Source organism: Rhinolophus hipposideros (genome assembly GCF_964194185.1).
Source record: "Rhinolophus hipposideros genome assembly, chromosome: 16".
In the NCBI taxonomy this organism is placed as follows: domain Eukaryota; kingdom Metazoa; phylum Chordata; class Mammalia; order Chiroptera; family Rhinolophidae; genus Rhinolophus; species Rhinolophus hipposideros.
In genome coordinates, this window is record NC_138062.1 from 49,645,466 (window position 1) to 49,669,684 (window position 24,219).

The window sequence follows — 24,219 nt, forward strand, 5'->3', positions numbered from 1 at the left end:
GTGTGCTCCGTGGCTGTTCCTTTTTGGCCTTACTGTGTCTTGCGTTCTTATGTGGGGAGCGGGACCAGAGACCCCGCAGGACGCCCCACACGACACATGGCGTAGTCGGCAGGATACGGTGCTGGCCAAAGCTCTCCGAAGGGCAGTGGAGCAGTTTGTGCGTATGAAAGCTCAGAGGAAGACCAGGAGGAGCAGCTGCGGGAGAGCTGGACCCCCGTGGAGGGGTGGGAAGACGTGGATGGTTCCCCAACCAGCAGAGGCCGGAGAAAGCGAAGGTTCTTGCCGCCCGTGGGCTGGGAACTGCTTGCTGACACAGCCGGATGCAGGACTTTTAGTCCCAGGAGGAAACGCTTGCTGAGTCCTCCTTGGGAGATGAGGGTGAGGTCAAGGTCATCCCTCACCCCCAGGACAGCCCTGGCGAATGACTATGGACTATGAGGAATTGCCTTCTATCCCTGATTTAATGGACGCTTGACTGTTTGGGAACATACCACCATGTAGTGGGACTGGCGGATGTTTGCTTTTGTGTCTTGACCGGCCGCCATTGATAATATGTAAGCACCTTGATGTGAGCCGCTGTTGTTCCAGCACAGTACCCCGAGAGGCCCAGAGAGAGTGGCAGTGCCCTGAGAAACTCTGGCTGTGCCCGGGGAGACAGGTGGTACCCTAAGAAGCCCAGGAAGTCTGGCTGTGCCCAGAAGTACTGGTGGTGCCCTGAGAAACCCTGGCTGTGCTCAGAGAGCCTGGCTGTGTCCAGGATATTGCATTCACCTCCAGGCTCCTCGCACAGGGACCCTCGCGGAAGACACTTGTCGCGCGTAGATTGTGAGGCGAGACCCTGTAGGGGTGGAGTGTGGGGACAAAGCCCCCCCAAAACAGTTTCCAGGCTCTCGGCCTCACATAGAAGGGTGCTGGCTCGGGTAGTAAATGGCCGTCAACTGTGATCAGATGGCCAGCAGCTGTGGCTAGTTGACAGTCAGCTGTAACCTGTAAGCCATTGGCCACTGATATAACTGCCGTGGCTATGCTAGCAGAGAAAATGGGGGCTAGCAAGAAGATGGTGGCTGGCAAGCAAGGACTGCTGTTAGGACAGCGGGTTGCAGATTATGTAGATCCTGCTTCCTGTGTCTCCAGCCCAGCCACCAGCGAGAATATATTGGTTTAACTTCTCTATCTATGGCTCCGTGGGTGTTCCTTTTTGGCCTTACCGTGTCCTGCGTTCTTATGTGGGGAGCGGGACCAGAGACCCCGCAGGACGCCCCACACGACACATGGCGTAGTCGGCAGGATACGGTGCTCTCCGAAGGGCAGTGGAGCAGTTTGTGCGTATGAAAGCTCAGAGGAAGACCAGGAGGAGCAGCTGCGGGAGAGCTGGACCCCCGTGCAGGGGTGGGAAGATGTGGATGGTTCCCCAACCAGCAGAGGCCGGAGAAAGCGAAGGTTCTTGCCGCCCTGTGGGCAGGAACTGCTTGCTGACACAGCCCGGATGCAGGACTTTTAGTCCCAGGAGGAAAGGCTTGCTGAGTCCTCCTTGGGAGATGAGGGTGAGGTCAAGGTCGTCCCTCACCCCCAGGACAGCCCTGGCGAATGACTATGGACTATGAGGAATTGCCTTCTATTCCTGATTTAATGGATGCTTGACTGTTTGGGAACATACCACCATGTAGTGGGACTGGCGGATGTTTGTGTCTTGACTGGCCGCCATTGATAATATGTAAGCACCTTGATGTGAGCCGCTGTTGTTCCAGCATGGTACCCCGAGAGGCCCAGAGAGAGAGAGGCAGTGCCCTGAGAGGCCCTGGCTGTGTCCAGGAAGTCTGGCTGTGTCCAGAGAGAGTGGCAGTGCCCTCAGAAACTCTGGCTGTGCCCGGGGAGATTGGTGGTACCCTAAGAAGCCCAGGAAGTCTGGCTGTGCCCAGAAGTACTAGTGGTGCCCTGAGAAACCCTGGCTATGCTCAGAGAGCCTGGCTGTGTCCAGGATATTGCATTCACCTCCAGGCTCCTCGCACAGGGACCCTTGCGGAAGACACTTGTCGCGTAGATTGTGAGGCGAGACCCTGTAGGGGTGGAGTGTGGGGACAAAGCCCCCCAAAAAGTTTCCAGGCTCTCGGCCTCACATAGAAGGGTGCTGGCTCGGGTAGTAAATGGCCGTCAACTGTGATCAGATGGCGAGCAGCTGTGGCTAGTTGACCGTCAGCTGTAACCTGTAAGCCATTGGCCACTGATATAACTGCCGTGTCTATGCTAGCAGAAAGAATGGGGGCTAGCAAGAAGATGGTGGCTGGCAAGCGTGGACTGCTGTTAGGCAGATTATGTAGATCCTGCTTCCTGGGTGCTCCGTGGGTGTTCCTTTTTGGCCTTACCGTGTCCTGCGTTCTTATGTGGGGAGCGGGATCAGAGACCCCGCAGGACGCCCCGCACGACAGTCTCTAAAAGGGTCTTCTTCGTGGCATAAAGCAGTTTTGTTTGCTACAGAATGTCTCTGGTAAAATGTAGATTCTCAGGCTCTGCCTCCAGACTGAAGGGGTTTGAAGCTTATTGGTGGTGCCCTGGAAACTGAATTTCATTTTGAATGTCCCCACCCCACATCTAATTATCTAACTGAGATCTTTCCTTTCCTCTCGTTTAACCTCCAGGAGAGCTGCATCCATCCTTCTAGAATGTTTCATATATAGTGTTTTAATCTGTTCTTTTTAATTGAAAAGTGATTCATGTTCATGGGAAAACCCTTCAGTTGGTCTTTTGGCTCATTGTGTTAGTTTGCTATGGCTGTAGTAACAAATGTCCACAAATTTACTGACTTTAAACAACACACATTTATTCTCATGCAGTTCTGGAGGCCAGAAGTTTGAAATCAGTATACTGTGTCGAATAATCCAGAATAATCTCCCCATCATCTCAAAATCCTTAATTTAATCCCAGTTGCAAAGCTCCTTTTGCCATTTAAAATAACAGTCATGGGGTGGCCAGTTAGCTCTGTTGGTTAGAGCACTGTGCTCTTAACAACAAAGTTGCTGGTTCGATCCCCGCATGGGCTACTGCGAGTGGCTCCCTCCTTTAAAAAGTAAAATAAAATAAAGTAACATTCACAGATTCTGAGCCATAGGACATGAATATCTTTGGGGACGGGGACATTATTCAGTCTACCACATTTGTCCTTTAGCATGGCTGCAATTGTGACTGGCTCCATGGATGTGTCGTGATTTATTATGTATCATAACACAGTGTATCAGTCAAGCTTAAGATGGGAAAGAGAAACCACTTGAGGTCTTGTCTTTTAAGAGGAAGGATGCTAATATAGGAAATTCACAAGGACCCTATTCTGCTGTTGTGTGAAAACAGTTACAGACTAGGCTGAATGAGTGAATGGGTGTGATTGTATGCCAATAAAATCATGTATAAAAATAAGCAGTGGGTCAGATGTGGCCCAGGGGATGTAGTTTGCCAATTCCTGGTGCAGAGGCACAGGACCTGGGCTGGTCCTCTAGGAATGATTCTGGAGAACTGGCTCACCAGGGGAACTGAGGCTCCCCACAATCACAGAAGGCGGGGAGACAGGAGGTCCTTGAAACCTCCAACTTTGGGCACATGTCCTGTATCTGTGATTCAGGAATAAATGCCCCCTTCGCCTCCACAACTGCTTTTCAATGCCCACAAAGGTTGGCTGCTGGTAGAGTGAAGAGGAGGCAGCGTTAAGACAGCACCAGTTCCTTCTTCCTTCCAAAGCCCCCCCCCCCCCGGTGCCTCCGGCTGGTGGACCCCAACATGTGCGTGGCTACACGGAAATCTGAGAGCGTGACGGAAATCTGAGAGGCAGCTGTGCAACCCCTCTCTGCTTGGAGAGGGGTTGCTCGGAAGCACCACTTCCTTCTTGCTTGTTACCGTATGTTGTGGGGATGATAAGAATGATGGTGTAGTTGTAGGATGTATAATCGTAGAAACCATTATATGTAATTGCAGGATTAATGATTATTAGGCAGTGCAATAATTAGGTAATTACGTGTAATTTTAGAGAGATTATGAATCACATAATGGTTACACCCTCCAGGAATTTTTAGATTATCGTGTAATTTTAGATTCCGTGGAATTTCTGTGTAATTTTAGAGAGATTCTGAATCACATAATGGTTACACCCTCCAGGAAACTCAGTGTGAATCTTGTTGACTTTGGCTGGATGGTCCCGCCACGTTGGCAGGTGTGTTGAAAAGGTGTGGATACATAGAGGTGGCATTAGGGTAGATGAAGGGGGTGGGGGTGAGAGTGGGAGGGTGGCGTAAGGCTGGGGCTGGGTTTCAGGTGAGAGTGGAGGGTGGGGTGAGCATGAGGACAGTGCTAGAATTAGCCTAAGGTTGGGAGAAGTAAGGAGAAGTTGAGGAAGCATTAATTAGGTCAAAAGGTTGGCAAATTATACCCCCTGGACAAAATCGGGCCAGCTACTTGTTTGTTTTTTTAATTGAGGTGAAATTCAAATAAGATAAAATTAGCCATATTCAAATTACCATACCAAGGCATTTAGTTATTCCCATTGTTGTTCCACCATCCCCACCATCCATCTCCAAAACTTTTTCATCTTCCCAAACTGAAACTCTGTGCCCATTAAACACTCACTCTCCACCCCTCTCCCCCAGCCCCTGGTGCCCACTCTTCTCTTTCTGTCTCTGTGAATCTGACCACTCTAGATACCTCATATAAGTGGAATCATAAAGTATTTGATCATAGTGTCTGGTTTATTTCACTGAGCATAACGTCCTTAAGCTTCGTCCATGTTGCAGCAGGTGTCAGAATGTCCTTTCTTTTTAAGGCTGAATAATATTCCGTTATATGGATGGACCACATTTTGCTTCTCCATTCACCTGTCAATGGACAGTTGAGTTGCTTCCATGTTTTAGCTTTTGTGGCCAATGCTGCTAGGAACATGGGTGTACAAACATCTCTTTGAGACTCTGCTTTCAATTCTTACAGATACACATACTGTCGTGCGGGGTTTCCTGCGGGGTCTCTGCTCCCGCTCCCCACATAAGAAGGCAGGATGTGGCGAGGCCAAAAAGGAACACCCACGGAGCCATAAGTAGGGGAGTCATATCACTATGGTGTGGGGACAAAGCCCCCCAAAAAACAGTTTCCAGGCTCTCGGCCTCACATAGAAAGGTGCTGGCTCGGGTAGTAAATGGCCATCAACTGTGATCAGATGGCCAGCAGCTGTGGCTAGTTGGCTATCAGCTGTAACCCGTAGGCCATTGGCCACTAATATAACGGCTGTGGCTATGCTAGCAGAAAAGGAATGGGGGCTAGCAAGAAGATGGTGGCTGGCAAGTGCGGACTGCTGTTAGGCAGATTATGTAGATCCTGTTTCCTGTGTCTCCAGCCCAGCCGCCAGCGAGAATATATTGGTTTGACTCCCCTATCTATGGCTCCGTGGGTGTTCCTTTTTGGCCTTACCGTGTCCTGCGTTCTTGGGCGGGGAGTGGGAGCTGAGACCCTGCACGACATATGGTCTCACTGGAGGCTGGGCTCACACGATGTGTGACCTGCTGTCCGCTTTGCTGCCAACCGACCAACTCTCCTTCACTCTCCTCGGCTTCCCTCTGTAGCCGTGGCAGTTATATTAGTGGCCAATGGCTCAACGGCTACAGCTGACGGCCAACCAGCCACAGCTGACAGCCATCTACTACCCGAGCCAGCACCTCTCCACATGAGGCCGAGAGCCTGGAAACTGCTCTCCGGGGCTCTGTGCCCACACATACCCAGAAGTAGAATTGCTGGGTCACATAGTAATTCTATTTTTAATTTTTGGGGTAACCTCCATATTGTTTTCCCTAGCAGCGGCACCACTTTACATTCCCACTAACAGTGCACAAGGGTTCCAATTTCTCTACATCCTTGCTAACCTAGCTATCCTGATGGGTGAGAGGTGGAATCCTCAGTTTTTAAATCCTTAATTTGATGCTTATTTTTTAAAAGTATTAATCATACTTATGTATCCTTAAACTATATCTGTGTGGGTGTGTCTTGTGGGTGTAAATATGTGTCGCTCGTTTTTGAGCTTTATAAATGTATCATGTTCTCTGACGCCTTCTGGGACTTACTTTTTTTCACTCAATATCACACTTCTAAGATTCATTCATGTCATTAGTCAAAGAAGACCCTCCCTCATAGAGAATAGGAAGTACATCTGTCCCTGGTCCATAAATGCAGTCAACTCTGAGGCTCAGTGGATCAGAGCAAGATGGTTTATTTCTCGCATCACAACAAGCAGCATGAGCCTCAGTCTTCAAGCTCCATGGGTGACACGATGGACCCCCACATACTGAAGGACACAGGGCCAAGGGCTGAGCCTGTTTTGTAGCAAAAAGAAAACAAGCCCCCTCCCCTGTCAGGGAGTGAGCAGTTATGCAGGAGTCACGCTGCATAGCCCACGTGTCTAACTCTGGAAACTGCTAGGTCTCAGGGAAAAGAGGTCTGCAGTCTGGCACAGTCACCAAGAATGTGCAGGGACACCCAGGGCCCCTGGCAGGCTGCCTCTTCTGATATCATGCCCACAGCCGTGGTTCATCCCTTTTCCCAGCTGTATCATATTCCCGTGTGAAAGTCCCAGGACATTGAGGCTCCCAGTCTTTTTGCCCACATGCAAGTCTTGAGGGTGGACTTGCTGTGTTATGGGTAAGCTCTGTGGCTTAGCCACTGTTTGTTTCACTGTTAGCTCTTTTGGCTTTTATTTGCAGCTGAAAGCATTCATTGAACTCACTCCCAGTAGTAGATCCCATGGCCCAGCTCTGGCCACTTAAATGCAGACACAGCCCCAAATCTTAGGAGGGGAGTTCCTGAATTTACCTAGTAAACCCTGAGCTGAGTGATACTCCGTTTCTGCTCTCTGGTGTGATGGGAGCCCAAAATAGAAATTAAATTCAGCTGTAGAAAAATGGAAGTTTTCATCTTTGCATCTCCGAGTTTATGACATAAAATTCTTACCTGTTATATCAAAACAAAACCAAAAAAAAATCCCAGAAAACATGGGGCTGTGGGTTGAATTTGGGGAGTGTGTCCCTGGCATTTGTGTCCTAACTTGCTTGAACTAAAAGTAACAGCTGCCTGATGTCCTAGATTCAAATTCTGACTCCATCCTTTCTACAAAACCTTACCTCTTTGGTACTCAGTTTTCCTGCTCTGTGAAATGGGACACTGCTAGTTGTAGATGAGTTGGTTCATGGATGGGAAGTGTGTTCAACAGTGTCTGCACATGAAGGTGTGAGTTTTTGCGTTAATGGGAATGCAAGGCCACCACCATGCGTTTGAGACCATGTGCTTTTTCTTATTTTAATGTCTGCTGTTAATAAAATATTTTTACAGAGACCAAAAAGTCAGAATAGTGCAAAACATCTCAACACCATGCATTCATGACCACTTCTTGTTAGTTTTAAACATTTGTTCCAAGTCACATATTTACAGAGAAATGGGGGCATTTGTGTAGATGCTGGGCCGATGGGATGGAATTTAAAGTGTTTTGATTTCACATTTGCAATCACATGCTAAGAGAAAGTGTGTGGAGGAAGAACCTCTGGACTGTGTGGTGGGGACTGGTGTCTGAGGGGGCGTGGGCCAGGGGTGGGGTCTGAGCCCCCTGGCTGTTTGGCTGGAGATGTACAGGTAACTCTCCGCCTGTGACCTGTGCCTTGAAAGAGCCACTATGGCTGGACGGTGGCGTGGGGATGGGGATGGGGGGGGGGGTCTTACTCGACACCGTCAACTTGATTTCTCTCTTTAAAAAAATAAAAGGCAAAGAGAAAAGCAACACGTGTCAGCGAAGACGACTTTGGTCCTTGACAGTTCTTAAGAAAGGATGTTAGGGGACAGATGGAGTGGTGATATGAAACAAGTCCCCAGTGAGCTCCCCTCCCTCTGCACCCAGGCAGCAGAGTTTGGGGAGACTCCGGGCTGTCCCTGCTCTGCCCTGCCCCTCAGTGTCCCCATCTGCAAGATGGACAGTGCAGGGGGTGCGGGCTCAGGGACAGGAAAGTCTCTGAGGTCCCAAGGATTTCTAGTTAGGTGTTAAGTTTTTTTGCATCTCTGATGGGGGCACGGTGAGGTTTCAGACTGGCGCCGAAGTCAGAGGGTTTGGGTAGGTGTGGCCGCGTACCTCATTTTAGGTAAATCCTTCTAGGTTGGACTGGTGAGAGCCAGAACAGTGAGTCTCTCTTCCTTCCACGTCTTCAATTTTGCTTTTTGTCCCATCTCTGCATCTCCCCATCTCTGAGTCTCTCCATCTGAAGGACTCTTGTCTAATGGGATGTGATCTCATTCTCCCAATTTCTTACCTTCTCCCCCCCTTGTCTCTTGTCCTTATTCTTTGTCCCTCTTGCGGAGGGGATTGGCTCTGCCCAAGATACCCCTCAATGTCACACCTCTCTACCTCATCAGGGGTCACCTTACTTCATCCTTTTCCTGATCCATGGAAATCTGGGGCCAGATCCTGGCATGAAGTGAAGTCCAAGGCAACCCTGAGAACCCCACCAGGGCTTAGAACCCCAGGCACCCAGAGATGTGACCCAAAGTTGGGCACTGTGTCCACTTGCTGGGTGCCCTTGGGGAAAGCCTTGCTCCTCTCTGAGGCTTGTTGTTCCAATATAGGAACTTCCTGATTTCAAACCCTTCCAACTACCTGGATTCCTCTCCTGTATCCTCCAATCTCCTCGTCCTCTCTTCACTCTGTGTCCTGTGACTCAGCCTTTAGCTGAGATATTCTTTCGCTCGAATATCTCCTGTGTGCCCAGCTCTGTGTGGGAGAGGAAGGTGGACAGGGACAGTCAGGGACAGACACACGTGGCTCCCTGGGCATGCACAGATGCCAGAGACATAGTTCAAATAGTCATACCCTTTGCTGTCAACTTGTGCCCAGCCTTTGCTGGTGAACCTGAGGCTTGAGAGAACTCAGACCCAAGTCTGGGGAAAACAAAGCCTATGACGGACAGCCCCAGTTCCACAGTTTCAGGGACAGAGGGTGGGGAGGTCCTGAGGGGGGTGAGGATTTTCTACAGGATGGGATATTTGTGGTGAGTTTTGAGGGATGAATAGGAGTTCTCTGGGAAAATAAGAGGCAGGAAATTTCCAGAACACACACGTGGGCCAGTGCTGGGGAACCCTACACACATACACACACACACACACACCCCTAGCATTTCTGGTCTCTTTCTTCTTTCCTGCCTGGAAAATTCTGGGAGAAGAAGGTGTAGAGGGGACCTGGGTCCAGGGAACTCCAAATCCTCTTTTGGCAAGTCAAGAGTTTTCAGGGTATCTCCCCCTGAGGTCTCAGAGGAAAGGGCTTTTCTTGGCAGCCGGAGGTGGGAGGGGTCAGTGGGGGCCTTGTCCCAGCACCCCCATCCCTTGTAAGGGTTGGGGAAGGTCCCCTGAAGGGGGTTAGCAGCAATGGGGAGCTGTTTCAGGTCATCAGATTTCAGCCCACCCTTGGATGGGGCATACAGGCCAAAGGGAGTGGGGAGACGGCATGGCACTGGGACCCTCAGCAACTCTCTGGGCCTGTTTTGCCATCTGTCAAATGGGTGGGTTGAACTCTATGAGGACAGAGCATGTGGGGAGTAAAGAGGAGAAAAAAAACCCTTAGGGAGATGCGGGTGCCCCAGAGCCGTTCCCTCGGCTCCCAGGGTTTGGGCGCCCAAGGGCGCATGTGCTTTTGAAATCCCCTCCTCCCCTCCGCTCCCCGTTTATTTTTTGCACAAACATCAAAATGGACTTCGGTCCACCGCGGCCTCCAACTACCATCCTAGTGCCTCCAACCCCTAGGCCCTCTCAGGGGTCGCTCCGGGAAGCCCTGCCCGCTGCCTAGGGCCCGCCCGCTCCTCAGGAGCTGGGAGTTCCACGGTTGGTAATGGGTCTTGGGCCCCAGGGCTTGGAGACCCGTCTTATGGCTTTTCCAGGGGACAGGAGGCGGGGCCTCCCGGAACAAGAGGCACAGGACCTGGCCCCCACCATAACGGGTGGGGTTTTCACCATCCTAGCTCGAACGGTCCCCTAGGCGCTGCGGGCGTTGCCTCGAGGAGGGGATGTGGCTTCTCCCCGTCTCTCTCTCGCCCTAGGGCGTGGCCTCCCGAGGGGGCGGTGCGTCGTCCACTCACCATCCCCCAGAGAGGAAGGTAAGTCACGGGCGAACGCGCACACGGTCCTTCGTGCAGAGCCCGGAGCCTCACCCTCTGGAAGGTCCCAGCGCGCAGGCGCCGCCCCGCCTCGCCCCGCGCGCGCTCTACGCAGGCGCAGAGCTGCCCGCCCGCGCGCGCCCCGCACTAGGGCGCAGGCGCGGCACCGCCCTCTTCGGCGGAGCGCGTGTCCGATTTGAGCTTCACGAACTCCTTGGCCACTTCGTCATTGCTGCGCTGCGACAGGATGCGCAGCACCGTGAGGCCCGTGTCGTCCATGTGGATGCGGCGGCCGAGGGGCAGCCAACAGGCGGCACTCCCGCGCTGGGCCAGTTCGCGCAGCTGCAGCACAGCCAGCCCCACCGTGCGATCCTCGCGCGCGAAGCAGTAGTCCTTGACGCACACCTGCAGCTCGTAGCACTCGGGGCCCGCGTCCGCGCTCAGCGTGCTGTGGAGGGGTGGGGCGTCACGGAAGGACCTGCCCCACGCCAGGCCCCGCCCACCCACCAGCCACGCCCAAATGGGTGGCCCCACCCCTGCCAGGCCATGCCCACGCCTGATCCTTCCGTTTTCATAACCTCCCACTCTAGGCGGGCCAGCCCCGGCCCAAGGTGACTCGCCCTACGGCCCCGCGCGGAGCCACAGCCACACCAGCTGACATGTCTCTCCGCCCTTCTGTCCCCCACCCAATGACGCCCCCACCAGCCTGGCCAAACCATGTCCTTACTGAAAGTGACCCTTCCCCCAGAGTCCCCGGGCTAGACCATTCTCCCACCACTCCGGTATACCGGTGTCCACACTCATAGGCTGAGCTGCTGCCCTCCCCACCCTGCGGCCTTAGCTATGGTACCCAGCAGCCCCATAACCAGGCTCCCATCTGAAGTTCTTCCCTTGACGTGGCTTCTCCCCTATGCTCCCTAGCCCACCCCTCTTATCCCTAAGATGCCCTCTCAACATGGCCCTGCGCTGATGTCTCACCACGAATGAACCCCACTCAAGCATGCCTTCCCCCCTAGGCTATGTGCCCAGTGAAGCTAGGCTCCTGCCCCCAGGGTGACCTGTCCTGATGCCGCTTGCTGGCCGATCAAGAGTCCCTCCTTTTGGCCATGCCCACACCGCTCCTTCACATACTCCTCCCAGGCTGTACTCCTAGCCCTCAAATACTCCAGCCCACCCCAGGAGCCATCTGTACCCCACTAAGCCATGCTCCTGCTCCCAAACATTATGGCAGGTGACCTACCATTCCAGAGTCCTCTGACCAAGAGCCCTCTCCTAACACCACTGGCCAGGCTCTTGTCCCTCAAAGCCCCCCAGCTCTCCCCGGCTCTGATGCCCTCTGTACTTCTGTCCCCTAAGAACAGCTCCCAACGTTACCCTGCCCCAGTGAAGTTCACACCTCACCCAAAGATCCACCACATGACTGCACTCCTATCCCTTTGTACACTCTCACCAGATGCCTGATCCCTTGACCAAGCTCACTCCTGCCCACCAGGAAGTCCAACGAGATGTGACTCCACCCCCACCCCATGACTTGCACTTCCCGAACCAAGCCGCACTCCTCTCCTGTCCCCCAGAGCAGACTCCTCCAGAGGACCTGCCTCAACAGACCTGACCAGGATCACTGCTGACTCCATGAGTCCCAACCCCCATGCCTCCTCCCCATCATGACCACCCATGCCCGTAAACACCAGTCTCCAGCCCTAGAAACGGCCCCGCCCAACACACTGTTTCTCCCCAGACTTCCCCTCCAGTTCACAAGCCCTCATCATGATGTTATATCACACTCGTTTCTCCCCAAGACCTGACTGCCCCCCAAGGTAGTCAACTCCATCCCAGTGTCCCCTCACTGATGTCATTCCTGCACTAAGGTGGCTCCCTTCCCAGCATCCCCACCTAGGATGTGACCCTTCCCATTCCTGTGCCTAGGTACCACTGGCCCATCAGACATCCCTCCTAACTAGTGGGTTAACCCAGCAGATGCCCCATCCCCAGAGCACCCCGAACTCACAACTGGAAGCTCTCATTGTACTTGGGGGCCCAGCTGTTGTTCTTGGATTTGGTCGCAAACTTGCGTTTCTTGTCGCTGAGATGGGGCCCAATGATGTTTACCTCAATGAATGGCCGGAAAATGCCAGAAGTCTGCCACTTGAGGTCATTGGCAGCCACCACTAGTGGGGGAAGTGGAAGGGAAGATTGGTCAGCGTCCCTCAGTATGCAGCTGTGGTTTTCAAAGCCTGTCTGAAAGACTACATTTCTCAGCATGCGCAATGTGACCAATGAGACCAATGGAGCTATGTGACCAATAAGATGTGAGAGAAAGTAATAGGTACAACTTCTGGGGAGAAAGCCCTAAACTTTCTCTTTCCCCTAGCTGCAGACTGGGGTGCTGGTGGGGGCTGAGTTCTTTGGGACCCTGTAGAGGAAGAAAACACGTATGGATGAAAGTGCAACAAAAGATGGTAGGGGCCTGGATCCCCAACACTGTGAAGCCTCCACAAAAGCTCTGGACAGATTGTCCTTGGAATGACCTCAGAGAAAAATGCATCCTATCTTGTTTAAGTCACTGTTATTCTAGGTCTTGGCTAAAACAGCCCAATCTGTGTTCTAATTAAGAAAATAAAAGCCAACAAAAGGAAAGCAGAGCTGAGAGATGGAGAAAGTGGAACTGAGGCATGTAATACTGTTTGCACCCATGGATCCAGCCATGTGTCAAGGTGGTTACTTCTGGAATTTCACTTTTGTGAAAACTTTTTGTTTTAATGCAAAAAGTTTTTCTTGTTTAAACCAGTTTGAGTTTGGTTTCTGTCTTAGAACCTAGTGCATCCTGGCTATGGCATTCTCCCTCCCTCCTCAGGCTGCTCACCTTTCACTGTGACCTTGTGTTCCCCAGTTCCTGGATGAGTGAAGAGCTCAACGTGCACAGAGACTTCACCCACAGGGTCTTCCACACCAGAGCCTGGGCAAGCAGGAGAGGATGCTTGGTGTCAGCTCCATTCTTTCCCACCCACCAGAAAGGACCTGGACCACCTCTCACCCACCACGTGCTGGCGGCACCAGGTCAACAGCCCTGACAGGGTGGTACTGAGAGTTGGCTGGCATAGTAGGTACTCTTGAGAAAGCCAAGAATCCAGGGTTCTAGCCTTTCACTGCCTTGCTGTGTGAGATCTTGGGCAGACCTCTTAACTTCTCTGAGCCTAATGCGTCTGCCCTCCATTTTTCTCTTTCGACTGACCGCCATGTTGTCAAAACTCAGTCTTCATCTTACCACCTTGGCAGCGTCTGACACTGTGGCTTCCTGTTCCTCAGTTTCCCCTCTTGGCTGAAACACCACCACACTCTCCAGGTTCTCATCCTACACACTAGTCACTCCTCACCGTCTTTTATCACTTCCTCCTCCTCTGTCAATCCTCCAACTGTTGGGGGAACCCTGCACCTCACTCTCTGACACTTTTCGTTGTCTACTTCCTCTGTAAGTACTGGTACATTAGAAGATCCTGTCAGCTTTACCTTCAAAGTACATCCAGAATGTCACCCACCTCCTTGGCCTCCATCCTGACCCAGCCCCCATCATTATACTCATGGACTATTGCAGTAACCTTCTCCTGCTCTCCCTGAATCTTCCTCTCATCTTCTCTCAATACAGCAGCCAGAGAAATCCTATTCAGTCAGATGACATCCCTCCTCTGCTCAAAACCCTCCCATCTCACTCTGAAATAATCAGAGTCCTTTTGGTAACCTGCAATGTCCCTCGTAATATGTCTCACTATTACCTCTCCTGCCTCACCTCCCTCCACTCTCATCCTTGCTAACTCTGCTCCAGCCCCACGAGCTTCCTCTTTTATTTTCCCTGCCCCACACCATTCCTTTTCTAATAGACATTCTCCAGTTTCCATTGAGCAATGCCTCTACCTTCACCTCAGACCTTGTGGCTCTATCCCACATTCAGCTATGGCTAAATGAACCATGGCAGACCAACCAGAGCATTCCCTGCCCACGGCTGCAGTGACTGGCTCAGGGATGATCACGTGACTCAAGCTGGGCCTATAAGTGTTGGCCCCGGGATTTTGGCTATAACTGTTAGGAAAGAGTGCTCTCTGGTGCTAAGCTAGCAAGGCTGTCTCTGCCCAGTGAGGGGAGAGTCCACCTCACAGAGGTCTCAGTAGAGACCAATGAACAGTAACATTGTTGGAGACTCTGGATCCAGCTATTCCTGATGCCAACTCAACCCCTCATCTTTTAGTTCCAGAACCAACAAATTCCCTTCTCTGCTTGAGTCAGGGTGAGGTATGCTTCCGTTTCTGGCCACCACTAGCGTCCTGATGGTTTGGTTCTGATGGGATCATTGAAGGGCAGATTAAAAGCTTCTGACCCATCCCTCCCTCTGTGACTCTGGGAAGGGCATCCTGTGGGAGCCTGAGGACCTGTGACCACCAGCACACCCACCAGGCCCCTCCCCAGCCCCCAGGAAGCTCCCCACGCCTGGAGCACCCCATGCAAGGGGGGGTAGGAACAGGGGGAAAGTGGGGGGTAAGGAGTAGGGAAGGAGAATTCAGTTCAAGGTTGATCTGGGTCACTTGCCCCAGGTGGGAAGTGACTGAGGCTCAGGGGGCAGAGGGGCCTGAAGACCCCCAGCACCCCAGTACTGGGGCGTGCACCCCCCATGTTCACTGCCCCCCCAGGCCACCTTCTTTGACATCTCAGGCTCCCACCCCGCTCACCCCCCACCAGTCACATGCTCAGCCTCACCTCCCCCACACCATCCCAGGCTGATGCTTTATTGCAAGCTCAATCAGGGCCAGACTGAGGGTACCGGGGGGAAGCCGGACAGTGGTGGGTGGGTGAGGGGTCAGACCAAGGCCAAAGCTAGTAAGAAGGGGGAAGTGGCAGTGCTAGGCACCCCCATCCCGTGGTTTGCTGGCTCCAAGGGGAAGGGTCTTTCCTGGGCTTCTCTGTGCTCTCCCAACCCCACCCTCATCCCCCTATCAGCCTCCCCAAGTACCGGCCCCCCCCAGGGGGAGGTTCCTGGGGCAAGTGGCTTCTCCTTTGAGACTCAACATCCTCATTTATGGAATAATGGACCTCCCCCACCTTGTGTGGAGACTGAGAGGAATCATTGCAACCATCCTTGAGAAGTGCTTGGTACAAGGGCTGGCTCAGAGAGCCTTAAAAAAAAGTTTTCTATCCTCAGAAAAAGCGATATCAAGTATAACAATAACAATTGCTACGAGCTATTAAATGCCAGGGACTGCCCTAAATTTAATTCATCAAATCCTAAGAAGCATGCTATGAATTAGGGTCCTTGACTTTCCTCATTTTAGAGATGAGAAAACTGAGGCTCAGGGGATGGGACGTTTGCCCTAGGTGCCCGGCTGCTGAGTGGCAGAGCTGGGATCTCAGCCCCGGGGACCCGGGAGCCACCTGAAGAGATGCACTTAGGCAGAAACAGATGCCGACTCTGATCGCTTCTCCTTCCCCACGTGGAACCAGCAAGCCGTCCTTCCCCCTCATCCACTGTGGCCCCCCGCAGCGGGTCTGGCCTGGACGGGGCCCGGCAGGCCGTGGAGGCAGAAGGACGGGCCTTTTACTAGCCGGGGCCAGGAGGGGCGCAGGCACCGGGCACCGGGCGCGGGCGGGCGGGCGGCGGAGGCACGTACCCTTCTCAGGATAAATGTCTTCACTAAGGGTAAACCTAGTCCCTTTTCCACCATGGACTAATCGCGGGGGAGGGGGAGAGAGGAGGGAAAGGAGGGGGGCAGAGACAAGCAATCGAGGGGGGAGGATGGAGGGCGAGTGTGCGTGGGGGGAGCGAGGGAGGCGCGGAGGGGGCGGCGAGTGAGAGGGAGGAGAGACAAGAGAGAGAGAAACATCAGCTGCAGACGGACAGACAGACAGCCTCCCACTCCGGGGGACACCAGGAACACTATAAGCAGCAGTGTGGACTGGGCAAAAAGCTGAGGGCCCTGGGCTGACTGGGGTGGTGAAGAGGGGACCCCTTGTAGCCGCAGGGCTTGGCGCCCCTCATTCCAGCCTCCCCCTCCACTGCCTGAACTCAGTGGCCAAACTTCTCTCCCTTATCTGCACTCTTGGGCCAATTTGAAAAAGGGGAGGCCCTAGAGAGGGGAACTAGGACCCTGGAGTCCTGCCCCCCAGCCCCAGCTGCTGTGTGTGGAGCTCAGAGAGGGAGAGGAACAGGAGTCAGAGGCAAGAGAAGAAAGAGAATTTGAGAAGTGGGAATTTCCTCTCTGTCCACCCACTCCAGATCGGGGTCCCACCCACCCCTGGGGCTGCCAATCATTCCTTAGCCACAGAGAGTACCGAGGTCCCTCCCCAGGGGCCTTTAACCCCTCCTCCAGAGGTTTCCCCCCTGGAGCTGCCAATCACTCATTGGCCGCATTAGGTAAGAGGTCCCACCCATGCCAGAGCTGTCTATCACTCCCTGGACCCATGACGTCAGGACCCCCAGGATCTGTCAATCACCTTGGTCCCTGATGTCAAACAGGTCCCTCCCCAGAGTTTTCAATCACCTCCTGGCCCTATGATGTCACAGATTATCCCAGGAGATGTCAGTCACCTCCTGGCCCGATGATGTCAGAGGTCTCGGCCCCACAAGCTGTCGATCACTCATTGGCCCGTGACATCAAGGAGTTCACGAGCGCCAAGGAGCTATCAATTATCCTGTGACATCACAGAGGAGATGAGCCAATGGCTGCTCCGGACGGGGTTGCCCCTGAGGGCGGGAGTTCTCGACAAGCTCGCCTGTGGTCCCTTACCCTGGGCGGCCTGCGTCTGCACGAAGGTCTTGATGAGCAGGTCGGTGGCCTGCGTATAGAGGGATAGGGCATAGCGCAGGGACTGCAGGTCTGGGCTCTTCTCCAAGAAGGTCTTCTTGAGGCCCACACCGCCCGCATGGAAGTATTGCTGTGGGCACAGGGTGGGGGAAGTGAGGCCATCCCCCCTCCTGGCCCATCCTGGCGCCTCCCTGTCTCCCAACCCTCTGCTCTTCGCTATTTTGCACCAGATGACCTGGGAATCCCCAAAACACCCAAGATGGGTGCTGCTACTCCCCCATCTCCACTTCTGGCCCCAAACCGCCTGTGGGCTCCCAGTGTTCCCAGAATAACACTCATGCCTCCAACCCCTACCTAGGCCCTTAGCAGCTCTAACTCTGCAACTTCCCTGCCTTCTCTCCAACTGTCTTCCCTAGGACATGCTTGCCTCAGGGTCTTTGCACTTACCAGTACTATGCTCACTGGTGGTTAGGCCCTCCCTGCCCCCACACCCATCTCTACCCTGGCTCCTTGTCTTTCTTTGATTAAGATTTCAAGGAGCTTTCTTTGACTACCCCTCTTTAATATGTTGCCAATTCCATTTCAGCAAAACGTTTTTTTCAGAGTATTTTTCATGCTTTTCATTTCATGGAGACCACAGCCCTTTTCATGCTTTCATATTCTCGCATGAGTTGGTCTCCTGCCCAGAACGCTCTTTTTACTTCACCTTGTGAACTCCTATGCATTCCTCAAAACCCACTTCCCACATGCCTTCTTCCAAGAAAGTCTTCAGGGCTCCCTCCAATGGGCTTCCCCAGCTCCCAACCTTCCCTCTACTGCACCCTGACCCCACAGGGCTGGGGACATCTGTGTCCAGCTATCCCCCTGCTCAGCCTGGGGCTCCTCGGGGCCCTGCCAGGAGGGGCATTAGGAAGTGTTTATCAATTGAATGAATTAAGGTGGATTTGAACCTAGGTCCACGTCCACACCAGCCATACCCTCTGCCTGCCCCACCTGGGATGGGCCGGGGTAGTGCATCTCACCTTAATGGTGTCCAAGGCAAGTTCAACGACTGCACACTGCTTCGGGGTCAAGCTCTTGGCTTCCTCTCGTACCATGTGGTCCTGGAGATGGAGAGAGGCCAGGTGGGCAGAGCAGACTCCGCATTAGGGATCTGCCTGTCTCTGGGATTCATCCTTGTAAAACTTTGAGGAGTTGGATAGTGGGTCTGTCTTTTCATTATTGTGTCTCTAGTGCCTAGCATGTGCCTGGCACACAGCAAGTGCTCAATAAATATTTGTTGAATAAGTGACGTGTACACTTGATTAAGCTGTATCTGAAGCTGAACTGTGCACATCTTTTCAACACACCAGAGCAAATAACTTGTGCTTAAGCCAGTCTGAGTAGGGTTTCTGTTCCTTGAACCTGCAAAGCATAGCACCGTTCTGGGATCTCTCCCCCAGGGACCCTCCCCACTCTGATCTCCTTCCCCCACCCCTGGCCTCACCTTGAGTTTAGAAAGCTGACCCAGCTCCTTGGCTGCATTGAAGATCATCTGGGTTCCCTGCAGGTAACAACAGACACAGCCGGGGTCAGGGTGCAGGCGTCCTCCAAACGCGTCCCCAAACCCCTGCTGACACCCTAGCCCTGGACATCTTCTTGGTTCTTGTCCAAAGGCTCTGGGCAGGGCAATGGTGGTGTCCTGGGGACAGAGTTCTGGAGCTCTGGAGGAGTGCTGAGGAGGAGGTGGTGACTTTGTCCCGTGAAATCCTACTCCCGTGGGGATGCTACCCACCCTCCCACCTCCACCATGACCCCAGGTTTGTGGGACGGAGAAGAGAGACAGAGAGGGCTGCAGGGGCAGTGGGTGGGGGAGGCCCAGATGGTTTGTGGGTATGGGCGGGGTGTGCCAGCCCAAAGTCAGAGAGTCTTGAGAAAACCATGAAATGGACTCTGGTGAAAAACCCAACCCACCGTGGGACAATTTGCTCTGCAGTAGGAGTTACCCAGTAATCTGAGGGGACTGTTAGTCTGACCTTTTAAAGGAAGAATCCTCCCCAATAACACACACCTCAGTACCCATCCCCCACCTGCCCCAAACAGACACCAGCAAGATGGCATCCAACAAGTTGAGTGGGCCTGGGTTCAAATCCCAGCTCTGCTGTGTGGCCCTGGGCAAGTCATTTAATCTCTCTGAGCCTCGGTTTTGCCACCTAGATGGGAGAAATCATACCCACTTTGTGGTTTAGCGGGGACCAAGTGTGTCTTTGTTCAATGTTTACTGTCATTTGTACTTGGTCTCAACGTCACAGGCAGTGCTGGGGGAGACAGGGTCCCAGCCTGGAAGTCGGTGTCCTGCCTCCTCTACCACTGTGCTGGGTCTGTCCCGGACCCTTTCTGGACCTCAGTTTCCTACCTTGCTAACAAGGCATGCACTTAGGGAATGGGGTGGGCCTGAGTATCAGTGAGATAAGGAATCCTGCATTACTGGGTCATGGCGTGGTCCATGGGTCCTGGGTGGACTGGGCAGGGAGGGGACCATTTACACCTGGGATATTTAAAATTACATGGACCATCTCTCAGCGGGTCTGTGGGAACTGGTCACCCTGCCACTACTAGAGTTTTCATCATCCTGGCTGTCCCTACTCCTTATTCCTGGTCTACCATTTTCTTGAAGCTGTCACAAGGCGCAGTTACTCAGGAGCCCAGCTGTGTGGGCCTCAGTTTCCCCTGCCACCCTCTTCTCCCGCTTGCTGCCCCCCACCCACCACCCCTCAGGAGCAAGCCAGACAGACAGAGGAAGAAGAGACCAACAGACAGGTTCACAGAACGCCCCCAACGGCACAGACCACAGGGGTGGAAGGAGGCACAGGGTGGGATGGGGGGTGAGGGATAGCCAGACAGACAGTGAGAGGCTGGTCTTACATCTGAGTGGCTTGGCAGTTTCGCCCTGCCCTGTGAAGAGAATCAGGTGGAGGTCAGTGTTCAGATACAGACTGGGAGGACACTCAGTGGGACTTCCCTGCCCCATCAAAGCACAGTCCCACCCCCCAGCCCAAGAGCTCCCTCCCAGGTGCTGGGTCTAAGGCTGAGACCCCTCCCCAGCTAGGCACTTTCCCTTGTCCCCTCGTGGGGACTTGGGGCCAGGTTCCCGGACTGCCATGCGAGGAACCTAGCAACAGCCCATTACTTGGGGACAGGTACCCAATTCCACAATCAGCCTGCCCTGGGATGGGGTGCCTTGGGGAGGAGGAGAGAAGAGACAGAACTCAGGGTCTCTTGTCCCCCAACTTCCAAGACCTTACCCTGGCAGGTCTGACTCTAAAAGGAAATTGCTCACAGTTTTCACAAGTTCACTCAACATACAGACACACACCTCGGCACAGCCATGAGTGTGCAGCAAGTTGATGCACATTCACACCCAGGCTGACATACAAAGACACACACACACATGCAGAACTCACATCGTAAAATACACAGGTGCATTCCTAAACACTTTCACATGTGTGCACAATCACACACATAAACCCACACGCTCTCGCCCCCACACAGGTGCACATACATGTGTAAGTGTCTGGCACATTGAATGTGCCCCCAAGAGGCTGGATGAGTGAGTAGAGAAGTCCTACAACCCGTGTTTGTGAAGTGGAGACCCCACTTGTGTACACACAGGTTCAATAGCTTTTGCACGAGTGCACAGCAAGGGCAACTGCTCACGTGTTGCTACAGCTCCCATCTCCTTACAACACACAATCATTAGAACAAAAGAAAACTACAAAAAGAATAACACACATCTCAATCCAGGGCAGCGGTTAGTGTCTGGGCTCCTCTCCAAGCCATAGAATTTCAGCTGAGTCCAGGGCCGGGAGAAGCCCTTTGGGTGTTGCTGGGAAAGGGCGGGAGCTCTACGTGCACACATTAGGTCACACGTGCATATAACTGCAAGCCGTGTCCCTGGAGAATCATCTCGCCTCTGAATTCTGGTTTTACAGGACTTGGTTAGGATGCCCGCCTCCCATCCATGACCAGTTGCGGGAGCTGACCTTCCTGCCCGTGTACACAGACGCCCACATACACACACACACCCAGACCTCAGCACCGACAAGGCCCTCATTACCTTTTCTAATCCCTTGCCATGTTTTCTCAAGAGGGTGCCCTGCAGAGACAATGTCACAGGGTGATCAAATTGGCAAGCAGTGTGAGGTGGAAACCCGGGGTGATCACACATGTACTCACGGGGCCAGGGCGTAAGGGGCATATGCCCTGCACAGGGGCCTGTGACTGGGTTATAAAGGGGAATGTATGTGTGCCTTAATGAGCGACTCTTAAAACATGTGAGGGAATCAGAGAACTAGGAAGGAGAAGAGAAAAGGAGAAGGGGAAATACAGAGCTAGAGAGAAAGAAGAGAAGTTGCTGCCAAAATATAATCCATTTATATTTACTGTATATAGGAGGTTCTTGGTTCTTGGGAAAGCAAATGGGCTCCATATTCAGACAGACCTGAATCTGAATCCTGACTCTGGCATCTATTTGCTATGTGGACTTGAGCAAGTGACTCCTCTCTGAGTCTCAGCTTTCCTCATCTGCAAAATGGGAATAATGATAACCACTTCGCTCAAAACATTGCCATGAAGGTAAGCTGAAACCACAGTTACAAGAAGGTCTGGCATACAGGGATCATCAAGAAACATGAACTCCCTTAGCCCCTACCCACAAATGCATTGTCTGTGGTTGGGTATGCTGCCACCAGGTAATTACAGCCAAAGATCCAGATTGCAGCTTCCAAGAAGATGAGCTCTTGTAAATTCTGACAAGGAGAAATATTGTAACAGCCTTGTCTTTTCCACAAAGGGGGGCTCTGAAGTGGTTTTACTGATTTTTGCCCTGGTATGTGGCTAAATACTACCACCATCACCAATACAATAATATTAACTCTAATTTAGTGAGCACTGCCTCTGCTTGTCACAGAGATGAGCACTTTAATGCATCATCCCATCACAACAACCCTCAGACATTTTCTACAACTAACCCCTTTTTCCAGACAAAGAAACAGAGGTTCGGAGATGAAGTGATTTCCCAAGGTCACAGAGAGAGAAAAAGTGGCTGGGCTGGGATTTGACCCCAAGTCTTCCTGACACCAAAGAACCAATGCCGTCTCCCGCCTGGGTGCCTGGGTTTCTGGGATTCGTGTGTGTCTGTCTGTGCAGCTGGACAGAGGTAGGCAGGGGTGGTGGAGGGCTTGTGCTGGGCAGCTAAGGACCAGGGTGGTGAACCTTAAAGGGAGGTCAGAGGGACTGCGCTGACTTTGAGCCTCCTTCTAGCTTTGGGGAGAGACTCAGATACCCGAGCGGAGTCTAAGCATGGGACGAAGGGTGAATCCCAACTAAAGGACAGTGGCAGATGTGAAGGTGTTGGGCTAGGGGTTTGGGAGCCTGGAGCCGCAGCCTCTGTACTAATAAGGGGGCGGGGTGGTAGGCGTGGCCTCCCTCCCTCCAGGCCCCGCCCCCTCCCCATGCCCGGGCCCCAGACAGACACAGGCACATCTAGGCGGGATGTGGGACAGTGGGTGGGGGGGCCAGTGGGTGAGGAGGGGGCACTGGGTGAGGGAGTGCAGCCACGCGGTGGGCCGAGTCCACACACAGAGCGGACGGACAGACAGACGGACAGAGGGGCCTCTACTTACGATCATCTGTCAGCCGTGATGGGGGCGAGGTGGTGGGGAGGGGGGAATAAGTCACCATGAGTCTCCCAGGAAGGCCAGGGAGAGGGTGGAGACAGCACCCAGGGGCGGACCCGTGAACCAGCCCAGCCCAGAGGAGGCAGGACCAGCTGCGGGAGGTCCAAACCGCCTGCACCATCGTTGCCTCTTGGTGGCCCCCCCCCCAAGCCTCCCACTTCCACCCAGGAGCATCCTCCCACTCTGCTGAGCCCTCACCTGGCATGCCATTGCTGCCCAGGCCCCCTGACGCCTCTCCGGAGGAACCCACGCCCCGCCACACCCCTCCACAGATGTGGTACACCCACTCCCACCCTGCAGCCTGATCCCTGGGGATCATCTGTCTCTGGGCTGTTCCCAGAAGAGTCCCAGAGGCACAGTCCTGGTCTCTGGGTGACAGCAGAGCTCTGCTTGACCTCTCTGATCTTAGATGCTCTCTATGACCTCCACCCAACAGCCAGGAGCCCTTTTTGTTCTATTCGTCTTTGAAGTCCATGGTGTCTCCCCTCCTTGTCACTTGATTAACCTCCCAAAGGCCTCTGATGAACCCACCTCTATGACCTCTGTGACCTGTGGGTGGCCTTGCTCTCCAAGCTGACTTCTGTTTCTGTGTGATCTCTGACCTTTGAAGAACCCTTCTGACGTGACCTCTATGTCCCTTAGACATCACCTGACTCTACTTGACCTCTCTGATCTTTGCAGAACTGAGCCTTGAATGACCTCTTTGACCCTTTGGTGACTTTTGACCTATGTATGACCTCTCTAATCTTTGGCCTCATTGGCCCTTGGATAACCCTTGTGCCTGGATGACCTCTGAGCCCCACTACCTTTGGCACTAAGCTCTCTGGGCTCCCACAGGGGAGGTGGCCCAGGCATCCCCTCTGACCCCTTCAGGCCTCACCGTCTGGTCAGTGAGGGGTGGCAGCACGATGGTCTTCTCCATAGTGTTCATGACCAGCTTCCACAGCTCCTTCAGCACCCGCTTCAGCACAGTCTTCTCGCAGATTTTGGCAAAGAGAGTCAGGCTGTGGATGAAGGGCAGGTCTGAGAGAGGGCCCAGCTGTCTCTGACCCATGGAACCAGACCCTCCCCCTCAACATACGGGCATCCCATGGACATACAAGAGGGCACAGAGTCTGTACAAGGACCCCTGGGTGGTCTGATGGGGCTAGGATGTATGATACACAGGGCGAGCAAATGGTGGCCAGACAGCTCAGCAAGGTCAAGATGGGAATGGAGCCTCAAAGCCTGGGAGGAAGGCCTGAGCCTTAGCATGAGGGCAGTGGGGAGCCATGGAGTGTTCAAGAGAGAAAGAGAAAGATAGACTTTACTGTTCAAAAGAACAGAGTGGGATGAAGTGGATTAGGAAGGCTGCGAGGAGACCAGGGACTGTGAGGAGCCTGGGCCATGCTCAGGAGGGAGGAAGGAGTGGTAGGAAGAGGGCAGAGTTAAGTGGGGAAATAACAAAGAATTTGTGATTGAATGTATGAGGGTTGAAGGAGAGAGGGCAATCCCCCACGACCCATCCGGCAACTGATTCCCCCCCACCAAACCATCCCTCCCCCAACTTTCTTTAATGCTCCTTCCTTC

General features: G+C 53.4%; 1 protein-coding gene across 1 annotated transcript in view; it reads right to left on the minus strand.

Annotated features, from left to right (window-relative positions):
- Nucleotides 1-7,288: 7,288 nt before the first annotated feature.
- The window catches only part of UNC13A (unc-13 homolog A), a 43,454-nt gene continuing 26,523 nt past the window's right edge, over nucleotides 7,289-24,219 (minus strand). The window contains exons 28-34 of the mRNA XM_081077515.1: nucleotides 23,531-23,654; nucleotides 18,420-18,476; nucleotides 17,956-18,036; nucleotides 16,916-17,063; nucleotides 13,009-13,101; nucleotides 12,154-12,313; nucleotides 7,289-10,593 (exon numbers count right to left, since the gene is read on the minus strand). Of these exons, the coding sequence (XP_080933641.1) occupies nucleotides 10,293-10,593; nucleotides 12,154-12,313; nucleotides 13,009-13,101; nucleotides 16,916-17,063; nucleotides 17,956-18,036; nucleotides 18,420-18,476; nucleotides 23,531-23,654 (964 nt within the window). The 3' untranslated portion in view covers nucleotides 7,289-10,292. The remainder of the gene's footprint in view (nucleotides 10,594-12,153; nucleotides 12,314-13,008; nucleotides 13,102-16,915; nucleotides 17,064-17,955; nucleotides 18,037-18,419; nucleotides 18,477-23,530; nucleotides 23,655-24,219) is intronic.